This window comes from Danio aesculapii, chromosome 3 (assembly GCF_903798145.1).
Source record: "Danio aesculapii chromosome 3, fDanAes4.1, whole genome shotgun sequence".
NCBI classification, from domain to species: domain Eukaryota; kingdom Metazoa; phylum Chordata; class Actinopteri; order Cypriniformes; family Danionidae; genus Danio; species Danio aesculapii.
In genome coordinates, this window is record NC_079437.1 from 11,764,668 (window position 1) to 11,787,480 (window position 22,813).

Sequence of the window (22,813 nt, forward strand, 5' to 3'; positions counted from 1 at the left end):
GTAGATATATGAGAGACTTGCTTTGTTTATCAAATAAAGTGGATCTAATTGTATTTGCATTGTAAACATTAAAAGTTAAAAAGGTATTACTTTTTAGTTCATATATTAAAGTTTAGTTATGATACTCCCAAAATCATTCCGTGTACCAAAATTCTGTGCAGAAATAGCAAAAAATGTCCGCAGATTCCGTCTGACCCTAGTCATGGGCCTGTTGGTTAGAACATTTCTGCGGTGGTTAGCATGTCAAATTGTAAAAGTAGACATTTCAAAATATAAATAAACAATATCCTACTTAATACAATAATAATAATCATTATCATTATCATTAATATTATTATTAAAATAGGATTTTTTTAAATTTCCTAATTAATAATAAATATTAAATTTCATTTCTTAATAAATAGCCTCATTATTTATTTATTTATTTATTTATATGAGTTATAAAGGATATAAGAATAAGTGTTAGCTTTTCTAAGTGATGTTATGTTAATTTAGAATAGAATATGTAATATTCTCAATAATATTTGTAAAGGAAACATGGGCCCTATATGTGCCGTTTACATATGTTTCAATTAATATGGAAAGCGAGTGCATGTTTTGACCAAATCTAATACTGGATTTTTTTAAATGTGTGTGCGTGTAAAACAATATAATTTTTCACAAAGAAATGATGGGGTTCTTGAAGAAGTAGTTACTCCACCCCGTATAGAGCATCGTTATGGGTGTTTTACGTTATAACTAAAGTGGTTCAAACGATGAATCTGCGACAGAGAAACTACGGGTTTTGGGAAACACTCGTCACTACATCATTCTTTTCCCAAACGATGCATCGTACTATGATAGTTCATCCGCGAGTTTCGTCGTTGTTTGGGAAACGCACCCCAGGCTGGGAGATGACCACGCTCAACAAAATAACTAATGGGATGAGCTCAGTTTAATTGAGGGCAGGATTTCCATCCAATACATTTGTTTAGCACCAACTACTGTATTTACACAGTTAAATGCAATTGAGTTAATCCAACATGATCTTATCAAATAAAAGATGAAATACATTTGTATTTATATTTAACTTGAACTCAAAGGTCTGTTAATATCATATACGTCTATTATGTGTTGTACATTTAGAAGTCTTAAAGTTTTATTCCTGGTTATCCTGAATGAACTAAAAGAGCCATTTTGAGTTAAAGTTACACTGTCAACTTCATCAAATGAAATGAGTGTAGTTAACTCAAAATTGACTGAAAGTTAATTCTACTCATTTGAAAAGAGTTTTGAACTCAGTGTTGAATGTAATGAGTTAATTAAATACCTCATTACTTCAGCTTAAATAAAGTAAGTTCACAGTACTTATATGGACTAGTTTTTTAACTCAAATGGTTTGTAGCAATCGGTTTCCTCAAACGGTTTGAGTTACCTTAATTTATTGGGTTTTACAGCACTCAGTTGGTTTGAGTTACCTTAACTATTTGGGTTTTAAAGAGTATACAGATGATTGAAACTGATCTCAGAACTAATTTAGGACCGTTATGGCTCACTGAGCAAAGCAACAAACTGCATTTTTGCTATTTAAGCTGCCAACACCCAAAGCATGGGTGCTTCTATAAGGTGGTAATCTCAAAGCATTACACAAAACTCTTCTAAATCTTCCTACTAAAGTGAAGATTAAACTAACAAGTCTTTCTATTAACTTTAAACACCTAAGATTGCTTTTATTGTCAACATTTTCCTCTCTTAATTCAATCCCACACAAAGCATGCTGGGAACTACAAATCCCCTAACCAGGTAGTTGGACCAACACAATTCCTACATGTTGTCCCAACACAAAACTTAATGGTTTACAAATTTAAGTGGACTGAACATAAAACAAATAAATTGGCAAACGAAATGTCAAGAATTGTGTTGTTTCAGCTCATTTTAAATAAGTAGCCAGCTAAAACTAGCTACGTCCAGGTGGTTTTAGCTGGTCATTTTCCAGCCAGGCTGGTCAACCAGCTAAAACCAGCCAAACAGCCGATTAAGCTGGGGGGTTTTCAGCAGGATATAAGGACTTCTCATTGACATGATTTTTAGATGGTACATATACATATAACATATTTTGTCCTCCTACCCCTAAGCCACTGTTCACAGGAAACAATCAACGTTTTTACATTTTCAAAATTCTTCATTCAGCATGATTTATGAGTCATGGGGACCAAAAAAAAGTCCTCAACAAGGTCAAATTTGACTGTAGTGCTATACTTGTGGGGACATTTGGTCAATGCTAGGAATACAAGGCGCACGACGCACACACACATAGGTGAAGAAACCCGCGTGCCTCTCTCGCTGACATACAGTTTATCTAGCACAGATATAATTAGCTGGAAGTGCACAAAACGGATGCTAAAGGTTTCCAGGATGAATAAACATCAACTCAGAAAGCCACAAGACATTCAGCCTGGCTTAAATTATATATTTTTAAGAATTGATGATTGTGGATATCAAATTTTAAAACCCTTTTAAAAGTTTCTCGGGATGTATTATTAGCAGAAAATGCTCTAAATCACAACATTTTATTTTACAATGTGATGTCATCAGTAGTTTACAGTATAAAACAAAAATGACATAAAAATATTCAACTGATCTCTTGATTTATTCCATAGCTGTGTGTATTAATTTACCATGATTATTCATTCATTCGTTCTTCGGCTTAGTCCCTTATTTATCAGGGGTTGTCACAGGGCAATGAATCGCCAACTATTCCAGCATATGTTTTACGCAGCGGATGCCCATCCAGCTGCTATCCAGTACTGGAAAACACCCATACACTCTCATTTACATACATACACTACGGCCAATTTAGTTTACCCAATTCATATAGCACATGTCTTTGGACTGTGGAGGAAAACTGACCCAGATGGACTCGAACCAGCAAACTTCTTGCTGTGAAGCAACAGTGCTAACCACTGAGCCACCCTATCATGATTATTCATTCATTTTTTTTTCGGCTTAGTTCCTTTATTAATCTGGGCTCACCACAGCGGAATGAACCGCCAATTTATCCAGTACATGTTTTACTCAGCAGATGCCCTTCCAGCAACAACCCATCTCTGGCAAACATCCATACACACTCGTTCTCACACATATACACTACGGACAATTTAGCTAATTCACCTGTACCGCATGTCTTTGGACTGTGGGGGAAACCGGAGCACCCGGAGGAAACCCACGGGAACGCAGTGAGAACATGCAAACTCCACACAGAAACGCCAACTGACCCAGCCCAGGCTCGAACCAGCGACCTTATTTCTGTGAGGCGATAGCACCATCTACTGCGCCACTGCGTCGCCCTATCATGATTGTATGATAGATTCATATAATCTATCATATAGATTCATATAATATGTAATCATATAATTTAATTATTATATAATAATTAAACATTCAAACGGATGTTCTTGTATAAGGTGTATTTCTCATTGAGCATCTGGTGCTGATAGTTTTCTGTTCACAGGCGTTGTGTACATTTGCTCCTGATAAATCCCTCCACAGACACACAATAAACTGAACAGGGTCAGTAAAGAGCCAACACACAACTCATCTTCTGCACCATTTTAATAAACATTCATCCCAGTAACGCAAACACAGAGAAACAGAGCATTTACAAAAAAAGAGACCGTGGCCTAATGGGGGGAAATGGAAATCCGTAACACGAGGGAACATTTAACTGGATTTCAGCATGAGTGACTTTTAAAAATGTAATACTGAAACAAAGCTATACTGTATATAATGTAAATAAATGAAAAGCACTCTTACTGACTGTCAAACAATATCGCGTATTAAAATAAATCTACTCGGGGTATACCTATTAAACCGACGTTAATATAAAACAGCAGCCCGTCCTAAATAAACGGAAAGGAGGAAATAAAACTGGCTTTGCCTGCAGGTTTTTTTAAACAAGATTTTGTTTTATTATTGCTGAAGTATCAATTGTGTTAAAGGAAGTCGGAAAGTAGGTTAACAAAACCTACCAAAAAGACCAAACCAAAAGACATTCAACACTTGATTTGCAGAGCTGGTGTTACTGCAGCACATCTCCACTTAAATACAGTAGAAATCTGCACGGTTTCTCTCTGTAATTAAACTGTATCTGTAGTAAACTGTAGTGTATCTGTTTATACACTTCAGGCCAAGTCAAGTAAATCAAGCCTCTATAAACGTGCAAGAGTGTATTGAGAGACGGTGAAGCACAGCTGGCATCTGCTGGACACAAGCAGACACTACAGCAAAGACATTTTTATTTCTGTGTGTGAAAGCATGCACAGGATTGTCTCAGCTCTTTTCAATGATGTTCATGCATTTCGACAGCCTCATCGTTATTAAATAATGCTAATAATGGAATATGTGTAATACAGGGGTGTCCAAACTCGGTCCTGGAGGGCCGGTGTCCTGCAGATTTTAGCTCCAACTTGCCTCAACACACCTGCACGGATGTTTCTTGAAAGCCTAGTAAGTGCTTGATTAGCTAGCCCAGGTGTGTCTGATTGGGGTTGGAACTAAACTTTGCAGGACACCGGCCCTCCAGGACCGAGCTTGGACATGCCTGGTGTAATACCTTTCTTTAAAAAAAAATCTGAATTTGTTCTTAAATCAACTATACTTAGTATTATTAACTGAATTATATTTTAAAATGTGTGACCCTGACCCTTTACGTTCATATAATAATTAATCAACTGTTTTTAAATGGTCTGTCTCTAAAAATGAGGGGGACGGATCTATTCAACCTTGCTAAATCTGTGCCACGAAGAATTAAGGCAGCTCTGAAGACAAAAGTGAGTCCAACCAAATACTAGTAAGGTGTACCTAATAAAGTGGCCGGTTAGCGTATATACACAATATTTTGTCAAAAGTCATTATATATTGTATATATAAGTGCTATACAAATAAACTGAACATTTTTGCACAATCAAGATTAAACCAAAAACCGCAACACCTAAACAAGTCGTCTTCATTTGCCTTACTGTATGTCCCATGAATATATTTAAACATTTCCGATTGTAAATACATTCAAACTTAATTTTTGATTAGCAATGTGCATTAAGCACTTCTTTTAGACAAGTTTTAGGGCTATTTACTCAACATTCACAGTATTTTTACATATAGTAGGTTTGAATATAGTATCTCTGAATTATTATGTTTAAATTATCAAATTCAAACAAACCATACAGTCATGGAAAGCCCATTTGTAAAGCCTTCAAATTATGTTAAACATCAATTTCCGGAAATGTACCCTTAAGGCTTGGTTTTCTGGTTCAGAATCACACATATGATTGCTTAAAAAAATTGGGATTATTATAAATCATGAACATAAATAAATTCTATTATGCATTGTTGTTTATTATGCATCGTTAGCCACCCCAAAGATCCATGCATATATTAATAATGTAGGTTACGGAATAAATCAACTCTGTGACAATTATGTATTTGATCTGAAATATTTTATCTGAGAGAGAGCATAAACATTCAGATAAGATGCTGTGTGCGACTGTGAGGGATGACATAAAACAATACAATACAATAAAACCAAACATTGTACCTTCTGAATAAGATGTACAATTAAATATAAAACCTAATGAACATAAAGGGAATTTCCAGTCAAATAAAAACTACTGAATGCAACTGTAATTATGGCTAAAAATATGCTGTGCTTCTTTAAATGGATAGTTATATATGACGGTTTGACTTTAAATAGAGCATTCACATCTTCTGCGCTGGAAGGCAATGAAACAGGAAGAGAATTATGAGCTTTAGATGTTTTCACGAGGGTAAAATGACCATCAGTCGCTCTTCTTTTCCTGGATCAGCCTGCTGGCATTGTGTGCAAACGTTTCAGCGACTAGCAGTGGAAAAACTAATGAAGCATCGGCATAGACCTGCACACAAACACAACATTTACCACTCCATCAGACGCATTGAACTGCATATAATCAGATGTATATTATTTACTTATTTAATTACTTATTTAAACAGAGACTATGATTCTCCCAAAATTCTAAACAGACAACTAAACAAAATAAAAACACTGCAATGCTAGAGGTTCTGTCAAAATTGGAATTCCTGTAATCCATTTCATTAAAAAGTATGATAATATTTGATTAAATATTGGTTTAAATGAATGATTCAGTAACTCGCTCAAAAAAAAACCCTTTGTGTTTCATTACTGTTTGAATCAGCATTTTTATACTATTACTCTTAAAAACATTATTCAGTGACAAATAATTATTCCTGTTTATTATTTGGTGTCGGCAGCTAGCTAGCTCATTTGATTGGAGAATGAAAAAGACGCGACTGACGTAATGCACTTTTTCCACTCAGTGTTGACTGTTTTTCAACTGCAAGCGCACAGCACGCGACGGCAAAAGCACGAGGCGCCGCAGGTGGTTAAAACCATAGACTGTAAAATATATGGACGTAGCATCCGTGACGTCACCCATAGGTTTCTGAACACTGCAAAGGAAGCTACAAGTAGGCGCGGCCAACCGTCGCCATTTTGTTCGCGCGTCATCGCACCCACGGCGGGATACCAAACAAGGGCAAAGAGGCGGAGAGTGAGCGGAGCTACAGACACCTGCTGGCACTTTGCTTAGACCTGGCAGACAGACTTTACTTTGGGAGAAACGCTTAATACTTCATTACCTGCGACTCGTTTGTGTTCTGACCACAAGTGCTTGGCTGTACACTATATCAATAAAGTGTTTAGACTTTTAAAAACACTAGTCATACATTGAGCCACTAAACATTGTTCTTATGACGTTTTTCTACAAGAGGAAAACGCGAATTACTTCCAAACACTTCAGATATAGTCTGTGTTAAATGCAAGACTATTGATGATCTCCAGGCATAACACTGTATGATAACGCCTCAGATGACTGTTCTAGAGCCTACAGCTAATCAATCGGTCACATTCTGGAGTGCTTTACGGGTCTATAGAAAAAAATTAATGATAAATGATCTTAAATTAAACAAATACATTTATAGAGATGGTATAGAAGTATATAACTTTACTCACATGGGAAACGAGGTCACATGAATGGTTTGTGATCACAATTAAATGCACACAGCATCCCATATCATCAATAAGTCCAAAAGGCAGCTGACTGTGTAAAGCCACATAAAACAACACAAAAATATGATGAATATGCCGAGATCAGTGGCTAATCTGCCGGATTCAGCTGAGGTGAAGTGACGGCGACCAGCGAGACCTAGCTGTCACTCAAGTGGCCACGCCCTTAATTATGCAAACTTAATATAACCTAATATATAGGAAATGGATGAGTTATAAAAAAATTCACCCCCCTCACAGTTGTCATGGAGGGTAATAATAGCTATATGAACCAAAATCGTTCTTTGTACCAGGCTGTAAACACCTTTTTTTCTGCTGTAAAGTTGGCCATTCTAGCAGTGGGCTCAATTGCAATTTGCTCTATTATGGAGCCAGGACTAGCGCAATTTTGATGAATTGCAGTTTCAGTTACTTCCGTATTGGCTCACCGAGGGAGAGCGCGAGGTTGCCGCTTGGTTAAAACACAAGGTGCGCATGGTGCATAAGCAGCATGCGAAACGCTCACAGGCGTTAGTAAACCATTCAAAAGATGTGCGTCTCAACGCAAAAAGCACGTTCGTTATGATCGACCCCTGAAGGTTCACTTGTGAACCTGTTTTAATTTAATTCATCTTTACTTCTATAGCGCTTCTTACAATGTAGATTGTGTCAAAGCAGCTTAACAGGAGAAAAAATACACCCATAATGTTTCATATTCTGGGACACTCCAGCAATTCAGGCAGGCGGGAGAGGAGTGGTAATATGCTGTAGGTGTAGTTTTAGTTTCATTAAAACTGATTCAGTTCAGTTTAGTACTAATGTCACAGTTGAAGTTTAATTCACATCAGTGTAATGCAAAACAAACAGTAGAAGAGCAGCTTTACTGACAACTCCCAGCTAAAAAGGTTTACTGCTTTAGGAGGAATAATGTGTTTTGTAAATATGTGCCCTGACCTTTACTGGTGAGGCGTCCATGCGGATCTTTCCCCAAGAAACGGCTTCATCAGGTCGAGCGCCAGAATCCGAGCCATCAAACTCCTGCCCAGTGTTAACAAACACTGCGAAATCTGCCCCGTTCCTCTGCCAGTACACAGGACACACAGGACAAAAAGCTCAGTTCATGTGTGAAGTCACCATTACAATCTATCTTTCCATACACATTTTGGATTATCACTACCAGAATTACCACAGTGATAATTCTGACCGTTCTCATATAAGTCGAGGGTGTGCTACAGAGGACTGCATTCTTTTATTGCTCACCGGGTTACATTGGCTAAAGCAGGAAAATGTCCCCACAGTGTTTACCTGGTGCCATGAACTGAAGCCTAGGAGGACACTTGGGCGTATTACTCTTAAAGAGATTGTGATTTTGGTTGATGCCTAATATGCTTTTAATTGATTAAATTAAACTTAACTGAATGACATTAAAGTGATGTTTACACCACATCTGCATTTTGAAATCACGGCAACAACTGGAGGTTTGTTAGTTCACAGCATGTTACTGCATTGTTTACAGTGCTGATCCTATACTTCCAGGTTTCTTCCCCACCGCAGCCTCGCTTTCGATTTTTAAAACGGCAGCAGTGTGAAATAGGTTGTTGCTAGATCGGATACGGTTGTGGCCAGAAGTTAACGAAAATCATTTATATTATTTATTAAATTTCACATTTATTGCATTTTATTAACATCTAACCCCACCCCAACCGTCACAGTAATGTAAAAGCAGTAGTTGTACCGAGTATTATTTATGTTATCTATTAAATTACCCTGTAAATTGTATTTTCTAACGTCTTCCCCCACCCCAACCGTCACAATACTGTAAAAATATTAATTATTATTATACATTGTCATAAAATGCTGCTATATTGATGTGCATATCGCACTTCTAGCCAGCCGCGTATCTGATCTAGACTTTACCCCTGAAATAATCGTACTGTTTGCAGGAAGTTGCAAGGCAACAGAGGAAAGCATATTCAAAGTCACCGGTAGAAAACTAGCAGACACTGAAATTAATGTAGTCATTTTGACCGCTCATAGCTCTTATGTGTTTTGTAAGCGAATGAAATAAGAATGTTAAAAGGAAATATACACACTTTTAGGAAAAGTAAGGGTACTGCACATATGTGGGTTCTATATTAATATATATTATATATTATATATATTATTAAATTATAAAATTTATAAAAAAATAGTTATAGTGTTATAAAAAGGCATAAATGGAAACAACTAGAAATGGAAATTTAAAAATGCAGATAAAAAAAAAACTTCAATGTACAACTGAGTAGAATAAACATTTTATACGATAAGAAAAAAGTGCATATGCTATGATGGAAACATATTTACTGAAGAAATTCCACAAGTTATGTGATTTTGTTTAAACAGATCATGCGATTATATAAATGAGACTCCATTAATGGACCAACTAACCAGTAGTCTACATAGTCTACTAACCAGTAGACTGACCACATCGTAAAACAGACCAAAACAACATTTCAGATTTCTAAAATCCCTCAGCCAAAGTCTGTCATCAAAGTGGTTCAGTATCTTTACCTCCAGAACTATCTTGAGCATCTGTGCTCCCAAAAAGCATCTCGCATCTCCAAAACCCACCGCACATTTGTGTATCATCCTCTGAGGCTAATTTTAATTTATTAAATAAGAAAAATGCCAACAAGTTGCTTTTTCTACCACAGCAAATTACATTCGGTATTTGGTTATCAGGAAGTGTTGATTTTGTTCTCTTTAACTCGTAGGAATGGAAACGCTGCATTATTTGCAAATGTTTAATGCGATATTCCAGTTTTGTGCAAATATCTAATTCACATTTTTGGATAGCTAATGTGTGAGTTTACCATGAGATTAGCATTAGCGATGTGGTGTTTGACCAGTCCTCCTCCGAGAATAATCATCCCTGTGCTCTTGGCGAACACCGCCTTACTGTTCAGCCTACGGATATCTGAAATATGCGGAGAAACATTATCATTACTAAAATCCAGACTGCATTCACATCACATGCTGAGCGACTCCCTCCTACAGCAGTATAATCAAAACAAGCTAAACTATTAGCCCTCCTTTTAATACTTCTTCAAATATTTCTCAAGTGCTGTTTAACACATTTATAATTGAATTTCGATTAGAATTTCTAACAGTTTAGTATAAATGGTAAGCAGACATGTAATAAGCAGGATAATGTACATCCAGCTGGTGGTTATTGCAGAGTTAAGGCCTTCAGTCTTTTATATATCCTTATAAGCTCCATGTACATTAAAACACACGGTCACACTTTATTTTGATGGTCTGTTTGTTGAATTTAAGTTACACTGCATCTACATGCCAACTAATTCTCATTAGATTATAAGTAGACTGTTAGGTTGGGGTTAGGTTTAGTGTAAGTTGACATGTATTTGCGAAGTTTCTTATAGTCAGTCAACAGATATTACGCAGACAGTCTACTCACACTCAGATGGACCATCAATATAAAGTGTTACCAAACACACACACAAGCACACTATAATTAATGCACAAATAAAAAAAACAACCATTTTTATTTTTACTCTGCAATAAAACCCAGCATATGCTAAATGTGCTTCAGAACTCATCTTAATGGACCAATGATAACAATGAGATGATGGTTGATTAATCGCTGGTATTCTCACCCTCCACAATGTCCAGCACTAGTCCAGGGTTCTTGTAGGAGTGGAAGTAGATCATGTCGCCTAATGAGCCGTCAGTGAGGGCAGGACTAAACACTGGGATGTCGTTCTGAAAAAAGCGATCATCCAATCATTATTGAGGAAGTACTGGTGAAGGTGATGTGAATGTATTGGATTCGTGCGTCACCTTGTAGGCCCAGTAGTAGACAGAGTCAGGGTTGTTGATTTCTTTGCCCAGTCTGTGGATCATTTTGGATGGTGTCCAGTGTGTGCCCTGATGACAAGCGCTCAGTATTTAGCATTGGACAAAAATTTAATTAATTTAATTCAATTTAAAATGTATGAAAAATTAAATATAAAATTTAATATTAACAATAAAAAATGTATTTAATTAAACTTAATAAATTTTTTAAAATGTAATAAATTAAATGAAAAATAATTCAATAAAATATTAACCTAAACATTTCTTTCTTAAAACTTTCCTAACCATTTTCTCCAGGTTTACAAATACTGAATCACACAAATAATAAATAAAATTATATAATAAATTATAAATTAATAAAAGGTTTTAAAATTAAATAAAAGGGGGTAAGAAAAACCATTACAAACATTTAAACAATCCAGTTGACTAAAATTAAATACATTTAAATGACTAAATTAATAGGGGAAAAAAACTATTAAAAATTATATATATATATATATATATATATATATATATATATATATATATATATTTTTTTTTTTTTTTTTTTTTTTTTTTTTTTTAATTAATTTAGACATTTAAATTAAATTTTAGTCACAAGTCCAAGTTAATAAAAATGCTATAACAAAAAATGAAATTAATAGAAATAGAATAATCTCATTTCTATTTTCATCTTTTCATAAACCATACGATAAAGAATATGTATTATTTCAAATATTTACATTAATAAATACAACAAATTAATAACACTTTAATAAAATACAAGTATAATAATACAGTTAACTAACTTCTGTTTTTGTTGCAGAATTATCTGATCCAAAATAAGGCCAATATAACTAATTATATAACTATAAATTAAATAAAGATGTGTGAAACTTCTTGCCTCTGTTTTTTGTTCCAGCACCATTTGGTCCAGAATCGGCATCAGCCAGTCTTCGAATTTACAGTAATTTTCATTCGGCACCAGGAGATTACCTATTCTATGACACAAAGTAACATTTTATATAATAATAATCACACTAAAAACATTACTATTATCCAAAAATGGTTCTTTTTTTAAATATATACATGCCTATTAATGCCTTGCTGCCGCAGCTCTTTTCCTTTCAGACTGAACTCTCCAAGGAAAGTTGGCGCTAAACATTTAATAAGGTCTTCTTCAATCCCTCCTGCTGTGGTCACGATCACATCAACCTACAAAAAAAACAACACAATATTACACAAGTCATATTTTAATATATAGTTGAAGTCTGAATTATTAGCCCCCTATGTATACTTTCGCCCAATTTTCTTTAGAGAAGATTTTTTTCAGCACATTTCTGAACATAATAGTTTTAATAACTCATCTCTAATAACTGATTTATTTTATCTTTAACATGAAGACAGTAAATAATATTTGACTAGATATTTTTCATGACACTTCTATACAGCTTAAAGTGACATTTAAAGGCTTAACTAGGCAAATTGGGGTAATTAGGCTAGTCATTGTATAACGATGGTTTGTTCTGTAGACAATCAAACACAAATATTGCTTAAGGGGGCTAATAATATTAATAATAACATAAACTGCTTTCATTCTAGCTGAAATAAAACAAATAAGACTTTCTCCAGAATATAAAATATTATAGGAAATACTGTGAAAAATGTCTTGCTCTGTTAAACATCATTTGGGAAATATGACTTCAACTGTATAGATCAACAATTATTCATACCTCTGGCAAATTTAAGACAAAATGTCCCTAAATACACATACAAACAACTTATTTTAGACATTACTTGACCTAATCTGTGTTTTTATTTTTGTTAATAGTCAATAATAAAATGTGACACAAAATATGCCTGGAGACACATCTCAGAGACACTAAATATACCTGCAATTCTAGAATCACCAATATATTGAATATTACTGTAGTGTAGAGAATAGAAAATATAATCTGGAGGAGCAAAACACAGTGATCTCTAAAGAGCTTTGATACTGAAGTCACATTAAAACACCAAGCTCAGTATTACGTTTATGGTGGGTTTAGTGATGGGCAAAGATTAATCACAATTAATCGCATCCAAATTAAATTCGTTTTGGAATAATCGAAGTGTGTGAATTCTATATATTTATTATGTACACATGATAGACACAAACATAGATACATAGATATTTAACTTTATATATAATTTTACATATTTTATATCTAAATATCAATAAATATTATCTCAATTATATGCATGTCTGTGCTCATTTATATGTGCAGAATAAATATACACACTACATGTATATATTTTGCCAAAACAAATTTTTTTTGGATGTGATTAATCTATACATAGCATTAATAAACAAATACATAAAAGAAAAATCATAAAAATAAATCCAAACATACCTCTTACTAGGGGTGGGCGATATGACCTAAAATTAATATCACTGTATTTTTCATCTTTTGAACGGTGACGGTATAATATCATGGTATTACTTTAAATAGCAAAATAATATACATTTCAAGGAAGAACGGACAAAAAAAGTCTCACTTCTATCACTCTTTAAGTTTTGGTTTCGGTTTGTGTCATTATAAATGCTCCGTCCCGTTATGAGCTGATCTTCATTTTTCTCTGTTTGTGGAATAAAGCGGCACCAATTTATGAGCAGACAGAGCAGGATTCTCACGATGACCACCGGCGCAATACTGCTCTTTGTTATGAGCCGTAGTTTCAGTGTAAACTTAGTAAAGGTGAGTTTCTTTGGCGATGATGTGTACAGTGTTAGATTTTATATTTAGCGGACATTTGCGCTGAACACGCAGTGAAAGCAACGCAACAAGATTCGGACACCTTCTCCGAAAACCCTCGATTGATCTCAGCTGGCGGATCAACATTTACCTCATGTTATGATCGCTGTCATCTGTGCCATTATTATTATTATTATAACTTTAGGTGAGGTTTGCAAACCTGTGCACTTTTCACTCTTCAGCCGTTTGCATTTCCTGCAGTAACAAAAGCTCCCTGTTATCTGACAGCGGGAAGCGTTGAGTGACTGACAGTTAATATAAACCAATACTGCAGCAGGGTAGAGCGATTCAGCAAGTTTTTAGAGAAAATCAAATCAGATTGCACTACAACCATTATATTCAGTCGCACACATGCACCCAAATATATTATGAGGGCGCATAGATTACATTTCGGGCGCACATGCGACCAAAATGGTTGCAATTTCGAGCCCTGTAGTATAAGGACAGGTATTCAGACCACAACTGAACGTTTGAAGAAAATTGAATGCCTTATTATTTAGAATTAGCTATTATTGATGTAAATGCAGCCGTTCAAGGCGCATAATTGATTTATTGCGGTATTGACAGTATTAGAAAATCCATGTCGTGGCGCAATGTCACACCGGTGATGACTATGACACCGGTGTACCGCCCACCCCTACCTCTTACGATGAAAAAATGGGTAATAAAAAGTAACTAGTCATCAAAAAGTAGTAGTAAAGCCCATATTTATAATACTGCCTTTTGTGTCTGATGTATGTACTATCAATGTCTAATATGAAATCCTATTTACTATTGTTTGTTTGTTTTCATCACAATTCCTGCCATACTACAAGTACTATTCAATATTGCCTAGTTATTTTTCACCCAGCCTGTATGTTTTGTTTCTTTTAATATTCAAAATGTTGTTGTTTTTCCCCCAGAACAGAAGTGCAAGCCATAGTTTGAAAGGAAGTGGTACCATCTTGTGCTGTGTGAGGTATCGAATGCTCTCTCGCACACCGGAGCTAATCAGGTTTGATGTGTAGCCCAGGAATATAGTGCATCCTGAAGTAGACTGACGAGAGTCACTGTCCTCACACTCCTCCTGCACCAGCTCCAGCCTCTTCTCTATCTACGCACACACACACACACATATATACAATATAGAGTTAGTGCTGAATTGGAAACACTAATGCAGTGTATTATTTATTCATATTTAATTGCTGAGATCTGGAGTAGACAGAAACCACACTCTGAGAATCTGCTTATAGAGCAAAACAATACCATGGTAACCAAAGTAAATATATTTCAAATTAATTAGCATTTTGCATTTGACACTCAGTACATAGTGAAGCCGCTCAAAGTTTAATCTTTGAGTGTAAATTGGCACAGTATAAAGTATAAATCAGCCTCAACAGAGCGGGGTCACGTGACTCCACACACAGTAAGGAAAGTAATAGGGTATATGCCGAAGCATGCTAATAGGACTTTTAATTTGCCATTAGCCTGGGTTAAGCGCTTCCGGTGAACTGTTTGCAATTGCAAAATCGGCGCGTTTAAGGTCTGTTTTCTTTAAAAATCAGCAATCTCCACTAGCTGAGTGATATCTGATATAAAGTAGGTCTCAGATTGTACAAGAAGCACTGCATTAAAGTACATTTTTCCCTGCCATGTCTTTATAATATGAGCATTTATTTTACCCCAGTATATTCAATGAAGCTTCTGTGCTAGCCTGCCGATTCTGACAGGCGCGTGAGAGTAAACGGAACTGAATGCCAAACTGAATGAATGCCAAAGTCTATTTAACTTAATGTATTTTAATAACATTACAACATCGATGCTTTATATGGAATCGTGTAAAATGGAGAAAAAAAACTCACAATAACCAGTCACTGGAAATTTATCAGTATGGGAACAACACTAGCTCGGCATATACCCTATTGGAAAACAAATGACCTGGAAAAATTAGATCGATGATAGGTTCTGAATGTCCATTTTGATTCATTTTTGGTTAATTGCCCAGCCCTAAGTACACACACACACACACACACACACACACACACGATCAGTTTGTCACTCACCATCTTATTGATCTCCTGCACTGCCAGGCCGAAGCTGGAGGCCTGGAAGCCGGTGGTGATGAAGGACTGCAGCAGCGCTCTGTGGTTCAGGCCCTGGTTAAAGTCGTATCCTCTGATCTGCGGCAGATGATCCGGCAGAGGCGCGCTCTCCTTCAGCACCGCGGCCCGGGCCACCGGCGGAGCCTGACCTGCCATGTGGAGCTCACCGATGCACTGCATACACACAAACACACAACATTGAAGTTAAGTTGGTTTTACATTCACGCATTCAATAAAAAAGTAAAGCATAATTTAAAAAGGCTAATAGAGATTAATTATGAAATTGAGCAGAACAACGTACATTATATTTGTAACCAACTCTGCGTCTTTAAAACAGCTCACAAACAAGCTTATCTCTATAGAATGTTGTGAAGTCACCCTTTATGTGAGGAAGCATCCTCAAATTAGCAAATTCAATCAACATTTTAATCGCAAGTAAACAATATATATAGTGACCAATAAAAACATCTCATTTGAATGAATAATGCGGGTGATATATCACATGTTAGAGCTGTAGTTGGCTAAACTGTTCATTTTAGAACAAAGTGACAGCTTGTGACGTCATTATATTGTTTATCGCGCTACTTTGTATATTCGGTCTGAAATCGCATGCAAGTAGCACTTCAAAACAACATCAGCACTGTTTACTTGACGGCGAACAACGTGGATTAACGTTGTCGTTGGCTGCTAATATGATTTATTTAGCTTATTTGTGATTTTTTATCTATTTAGAATTCGCAAATAATACTTTTCTGAAATTATATTAAGAAGGTGAAATCCGAATGGGCGAATATAAAGCCAACTTAACACCCCCATCACTTCAGCATAGCTTTAGCAGAGCACAGCTGCTATGAGACGACACATAACGTCAATAAAACTACCTCTGACAGCAGTATTCGCTTACTATGGTATTTATATGGCACTCAAATGTTAAGTACTTATACTTTACTTAAACTAATACAATGGCATGGTTTTGTTTATAGTTTACTGCAGTGCTAATGAATGCTTAAGGGTTCTGTTACGCCAATGCAAATAAATATTACATTTCTATTATATTATATGAATGTAAGATTTGACTCACCACAGGTGTTATGGATGTAAATCCGGCTTTTTAGGTGTAGTTTCTCGCTGATTTTACTCACAGCGCAGCAGACTTGTTCAGGTTCATCCACATGTTCTAAACAACTACGGCAAGCGCGGCGGGACAACTGCAAACTGACTAAATGCGAAGCGCCTGCCATGTACACATTATTGTTCGGTTTGCTTCCGAGAATTTACTTATATATATTTAAAACGCCCACGAGTTTACAATGGAAGCATGGTATAACGATTATATATATATATATATATATATATATATATATATATATATATATATATATATATATATATATATATATATATATATATATATATATACACATATATATATATACACATATATATATATATATATATATATATATATATATATATATATATATATATATATATATATATATATATATATTTCAGGGGGGCTTTATTATAGACATGAACTGAATATATTTACACACTCAACATAAAACAATAAAAACAATAACGTCTACACAGTAAAAACGCTGGGTTCCACATAAATAAGTCAACTTTCAAATTTCAGTGGTTTGAATATAAAACAAGTTTTAATAAAAAAAACGTAAGAATTGTTTTGGTTCAACTCATTAAATAAGTAGTTTGCAGAAGCAGCAAAAGTAAATTTTTGATTGTACCTACCCCAACCCTAAACCTATCCCTCCTAGTAATGTTAAAAATAATAATTATTATTATTGTACAGTGTCAAAATTATGCCATAAGCCGCAGTTGTGTCCATAGTATCTGAGACTGAGAGGTAAAGGAGTCTAAATCATGTACTCACGCTATTCCTAACATTTTGGAGGGCTTTAACCCGTAAATAAATCCAACACAAATATCAATCATAACGTTATAAATTAATGTCAGAAGCATTTGAAATCATTCAGTGATTAATTAGCTGCATGACAAATGACAGATTTACTGATTTACGAAACACGCTATTCTACAAACAGTGTCCACATATATTTTGCACATTTCAGTGAACAGATTCACGAGAGCTTTCAAGACCGCCAGCGTGAAAAATCAAACACTCCTGAACTTTCATGACATTTCAGGCCGTGTTGATCTGACCTCAGAACTGCTGCACTTCACAGGAGCTTTGAAGCTTCCAGCCGTCTCTCCGTGTGTGTGTGTGCGTGTGTGTTGAAGGATGGAGGGGTTCAACATCCCAATGTATATAAATAAGAGATATAAACACCTCCAAAACCCAGACATTAGGACTTCCTTACTGAAACCAGAACATCTGAGCTCAACACCACATCCAAACGCACTCTTGAGGTAAAATAAAAGCTCTCCTCTACCTATATCTTAATAATAATTGTTATTTCTAAATATTTTATATATATATATATATATATATATATCCTGTATTGTTTATTTAATTGTGTTTTATATGTGTGCATTTGTGCATATTCTATTCATTTAATATACAGTATAGTGCTTTTCAGTGTTAATAGTGTCAAAGCAATACAGATATATGATGTTTTATCTTATTATTTATATATTAACAAATTTATTAAAAAAAAAACTAATTTAATTATGTTTTCCTCATACTTTCAATCAGTTTTCCCCTTAACTACCTCATATTGTGTGGCTTTATGATGTTTCTTGTTTGTTGTATGTATACCCATATTATTTATAGTTTTTACATTGTTGTTATTTTCTGTCAGACCTCAGATTAACCTATTAAAAAAATTAAAAAAAAAAAAACACAGACAGACCCAATTATCCTATCATAAAATGTTCCAATAACTTGCTCAGAATCAGATGTACCATGTTTTCCAGGCGGTGATGGACGTTTACTGCAGTAATAATGTTCTTCAGGCCAGGAGAGCCGTGGAGCAGCTAAGGATGGAGACTGAACTGCAGAGAATCAAGGTGAGAAAGGCTTTCATCACTTCAGAATATTAAAAACAATTGCATATATGTGTTCCTGGACTACAAAACCAGTCACGTTGAGATATTTATACTTAACATAAATACAAATATGTATTTAAAACTGCTGAAACAATAAGCTTTCTATTGATGTGTGGTTTGTTAGGAAACACTGTAAAAATGCTGGGTCCCACACAATTCCTTCATGTTGTCACAACACAAATTGATTAAGTTAACTTATTAGTTTTTTTCTTACAAATTCAAGTGGATTGAACATAAAACAATTAAGTTGTCGCCAAACAAACTCAAGAATTGTGTTGATTCAGCTCATTTTAAATAAATTGTTTAAATAATCAGCAAAAATCATTATTTGAGTGTAGGACAATATTTGGCTGAGATGCTATTTGAAAAGCTGGAATTTGAGGGTGTAAAAAATCTAAAAATTAAGAAAATCACCTTTAAAATTGTCCAAACGAAGGTCTTAATGCGCATTACTAATCAAAATTATAGTTTATATTTTACAGCAGGAAATTTACCATGTCTTCATGAAACATGATCTTTATTTAAGTTTCTAATTATTTTTCACATAAAAGAAAAATCAATCATGTTGTGACTCAATGTTTTTTGGCTTTATAATATGATATGATATGTGATATATGATATGCTATGATATATGCTATGATATAATATATATGATATGATATATGCTATGATATAATATATATGATATGATATATGATATGATATATATGATATGATATATATGATATTTGATATGATATAATATATGATATGATATATGATGATATATATTATATGATTTATGATTTGATTGAAATGATATATGATATAATATAATATATGATATATATATGATATGATAATATATATATAAGATATATATGATATGATATAATATATATGATTTGATTGATATGATTATATATATATATATATGTATATGATATATTTGAGATATGTTATGATATATGATCTGAAATATGATATGATTTGATATAATATAATATAGTTGGCATGGGTTTCCTCCGGGTGCTCCGGTTTCCCCCATAAGTCCAAAAACATGCGGTACAGGTGAATTAGGTAAGCTAAATTGTTCGTAGCGTATGAGTGTGAATTAGTGTGTATAGACGTTTCCCAATGATGGGTTGCAGCTGGAAGGGCATCCGTTGTGTAAAACATGTGCTGGATGAGTTGGCGGTTCATTCCGCTGTGGCGACCCCAGGTTAATAAAGGGACTAAGCCAAAAAGAAAATGAATGAATGAATGAATAATATAATATAACATACTGCTTAGTCGTGATATACATGAAAAGAAAAGTTAAAAGTAATGCCTTATCTGATGGACCTCAAATAAAATGCGATTTAATGCATATTTAACACTGTAGTATTAGAACTTTCAAGAAATCTGAAAGTTCGTTCAAATTAAAAATGTTTACTGAATGCTCATTCAGTAGAACAGTAAACCCCAAACAAACAAAGAAAAAAAACTGCTTTACTCCGTCTTTCTTGCTTTCACTTTCGCATCTCCACCCTTAAAACAGTCCAATCAAGGCGGAGCAAACCATCACAAACAAAGGGGGAGGAAGGGGAACGGCAAATGTACACAACTAAACAAATCAACATGTGAAAACTGTACATGTATTTGAGCAATATGAATAAATTATAAAGACGACGGTGGCGCAGTAGGTAGCGCTGTCGCCTCATAGCAAGAAGGTTGCTGGTTCGAGCCTCGGCTTGGTCAGTTGGCATTTCTGTTTGGGTTTCCTCTGGGTGCTCCGGTTTCCCCCACAGTCCAAAGGCATGCGCTATAGATGAATTGAGTAAACTAAATTGTCCATAGTGTATGAGTGTGACTGAGTGTGTGGGTGTTTCCCAGTGATGGGTTGCAGCTGGAAGGGCATCCGCTGCGTAAGACATATGCTGGTAAAGTTGGCGGTTCATTCCGCAGTGGTGACCCCAGATTAATAAAGGGACTAAGCCAAAAAGAAAATTAATGAACGAATGAATAAATAATTATATCAAAGTCAATATTATCAGAATTTGTTTTTTGATTGGCTACAGAAAAAACACCGTAGTCCAATGACCTGCCTAATTAACCTAATTAAACTGCACTATAAGCTAGTATCTTGAAAAATATTCAATTTTGTTTTTAAATTCACAGGGGGCATGATAAATTTGCCTTCAACTGTATAACATTTATTTTTTACTTATGTAAATATAGTAAATGTTAATGCTCCCCCAGCTTCTTTGATGGTTCGGTCCAGCATTTTCTCTTATATATTGTACGTGTCAGATTTCAGCAGCAGCGGAGCAGCTCGTCCAGTACTGTCAGGAGCACCGCAGAGCTGATCCTCTGCTCACCGGCATCGCTGCGTCCTCAAACCCCTTCAAAGACAAGAAGACCTGCGTGCTGCTGTGAACACACACATACAGACATCACAGTAATCATTAATAATCTCTTTTATTTGCAGTGTTGATAACGACACCTCGTCAAACTGAATTACAAATTGTGCATCCATAAAGCTTTGAAAAAACACCTTCAGTCAGTCAGAGCACAAGTACTGTCTGATGATTATAAATAACTCATACATACTATGGAGATTCACAATGAGGAGTTTCATACAGTGTGCATATATTGGAAAGTTCGCTCACTTGTTTAATAAGAAATCTAGTATTTAGTGTAATACTGAACACTGAAATATGCTGTGATGATTTCTGTCGTTCTCAATGTTAATGTGCTTCAGGATTCACTCTTTCTTCACTTCTTAAAGGGACAGTTCAGCCAAAAATGAAAATGTCCCAAATAGACTTCTGTCAGGAGTTTTCTTCTGTTGAACAAAAGGAAGATATTTAAAGAAATGTTGGAAGAAAGGAGCCACTGACATCTGTAATAGGATCAAAAAATACTATGGATGTCAATGGCTGCTTTTCCCCCCAAACATTCTTCAAAATATCTTCTTTTGTGTTTGACAGAAGAAAGTCAGTCAGTCAGGTTTTGAACATGTGAAGGGTGAGTAAATAATGTCAGAATTTTTATTTGGGTGAACTATCCCTGTGTGTGTGTGTGTGTGTGTGTTTGTCAGGATAAGTGTGTGTTTGAGAGATTTTTGTTTGAGTGTGTGTGTGTGTGTGTGTGTGTGTGTGTGTATGTTTGTCAGTATAAGCATGTGTTTGAGAAAGTGTGTTTGAGTTTTTTGTTTGAGTATGTGTGAGTGTGTGCGTGAGTTTTTGTGTTAACCAAATTTTTTAATATACACACACACATATTTATATAATACATATATGTGTGTAACACGTGTGTGTAAGAGTTTTTCTTTGCTTGTTTGTTTGTGTGTGTATTTGTGTGTGTGCGTTTGAGAGTTTTTTGTTTGTGTGTGTGTGCGCGCGTGTGTGTGTGTGTGTGTGTGTGTGTGTTTGAGAGTTTTTTGTTTGTGTGTGCGTGTGTGTGATTTAGTTTGTTTTTGTTTGTGTGCGTGTGTGTGTGTGTGTGTGTGTGTGTGTGTGTGCGTGTGTGTGTGTGTGTGTGTGTGTGTGTGTGATTTAGTTTGTTTTTGTGTGTGTGTGTGTGTGTGTGTATATATATCACACGTACAATACAATATATCACACAAGTTTTTGTGTGTTTGAGTGTTTTTTTTGTGTGTGTGAGAAAAAAATGTGTGAGTGTTTTAAAGAGTGTGTGTTTAAGAAAGAGTGTAAGTTTAAGAGAGTGTGCTTGAGTTTTTGTTTGAGTGTGTGTTTGTGTTTTAGTGTGTTTATACGTGTGTATGTTTATTTGTGTGTGTGTGTTTGAGAGTGTTTGAGTTTGTAATTGTGTGTTTGAAATGGTTTGTGTGTGTTCTTTAGTGCATGTGTGTTTGAAAGTGTTCTGAATGTTTGAGAGTGTTTCTGTGTGTTTGAGATATATGATGTGTACGTGTGATATATTGTATTGTACGTGTGATATATATATATACACACACACACAAAAACAAACTAAATCTCACACACACACTAACACTATATATATATCTATATATA

The 22,813-nt window shown here is 35.0% G+C and overlaps 2 protein-coding genes across 3 annotated transcripts in view; one reads left to right on the forward strand and one right to left on the reverse strand.

The window, feature by feature from the left end:
• Positions 1-4,588: 4,588 nt before the first annotated feature.
• Positions 4,589-22,813, reverse strand: part of LOC130220881 (deoxyhypusine synthase-like) — a 74,521-nt gene continuing 56,296 nt past the window's right edge. Inside the window, exons 1-10 of one of the 2 annotated variants that reach the window (XM_056453140.1) lie at positions 16,870-16,961; positions 15,750-15,962; positions 14,648-14,800; positions 12,006-12,127; positions 11,817-11,913; positions 10,919-11,005; positions 10,735-10,840; positions 9,931-10,034; positions 8,033-8,158; positions 4,589-5,909 (exon numbers count right to left, since the gene is read on the reverse strand). In XM_056453140.1, the coding sequence (XP_056309115.1) occupies positions 5,814-5,909; positions 8,033-8,158; positions 9,931-10,034; positions 10,735-10,840; positions 10,919-11,005; positions 11,817-11,913; positions 12,006-12,127; positions 14,648-14,800; positions 15,750-15,944 (1,086 nt within the window). In that variant the 5' untranslated portion in view covers positions 15,945-15,962; positions 16,870-16,961 and the 3' untranslated portion in view covers positions 4,589-5,813. Of the gene's footprint in view, positions 5,910-8,032; positions 8,159-9,930; positions 10,035-10,734; positions 10,841-10,918; positions 11,006-11,816; positions 11,914-12,005; positions 12,128-14,647; positions 14,801-15,749; positions 15,963-16,869; positions 16,962-22,813 lie in introns of those variants that run through there. The other variant, XM_056453141.1, reaches the window with a different exon arrangement.
• Positions 17,655-21,861, forward strand: LOC130220884 (guanine nucleotide-binding protein G(I)/G(S)/G(O) subunit gamma-12-like). The gene is made up of 3 exons (XM_056453143.1): positions 17,655-18,176; positions 18,684-18,776; positions 21,087-21,861. The coding sequence occupies exons 2-3, from the start codon at positions 18,690-18,692 to the stop codon at positions 21,210-21,212; spliced, it is 213 nt and encodes a 70-aa protein (XP_056309118.1). The 5' UTR covers positions 17,655-18,176; positions 18,684-18,689; the 3' UTR covers positions 21,213-21,861.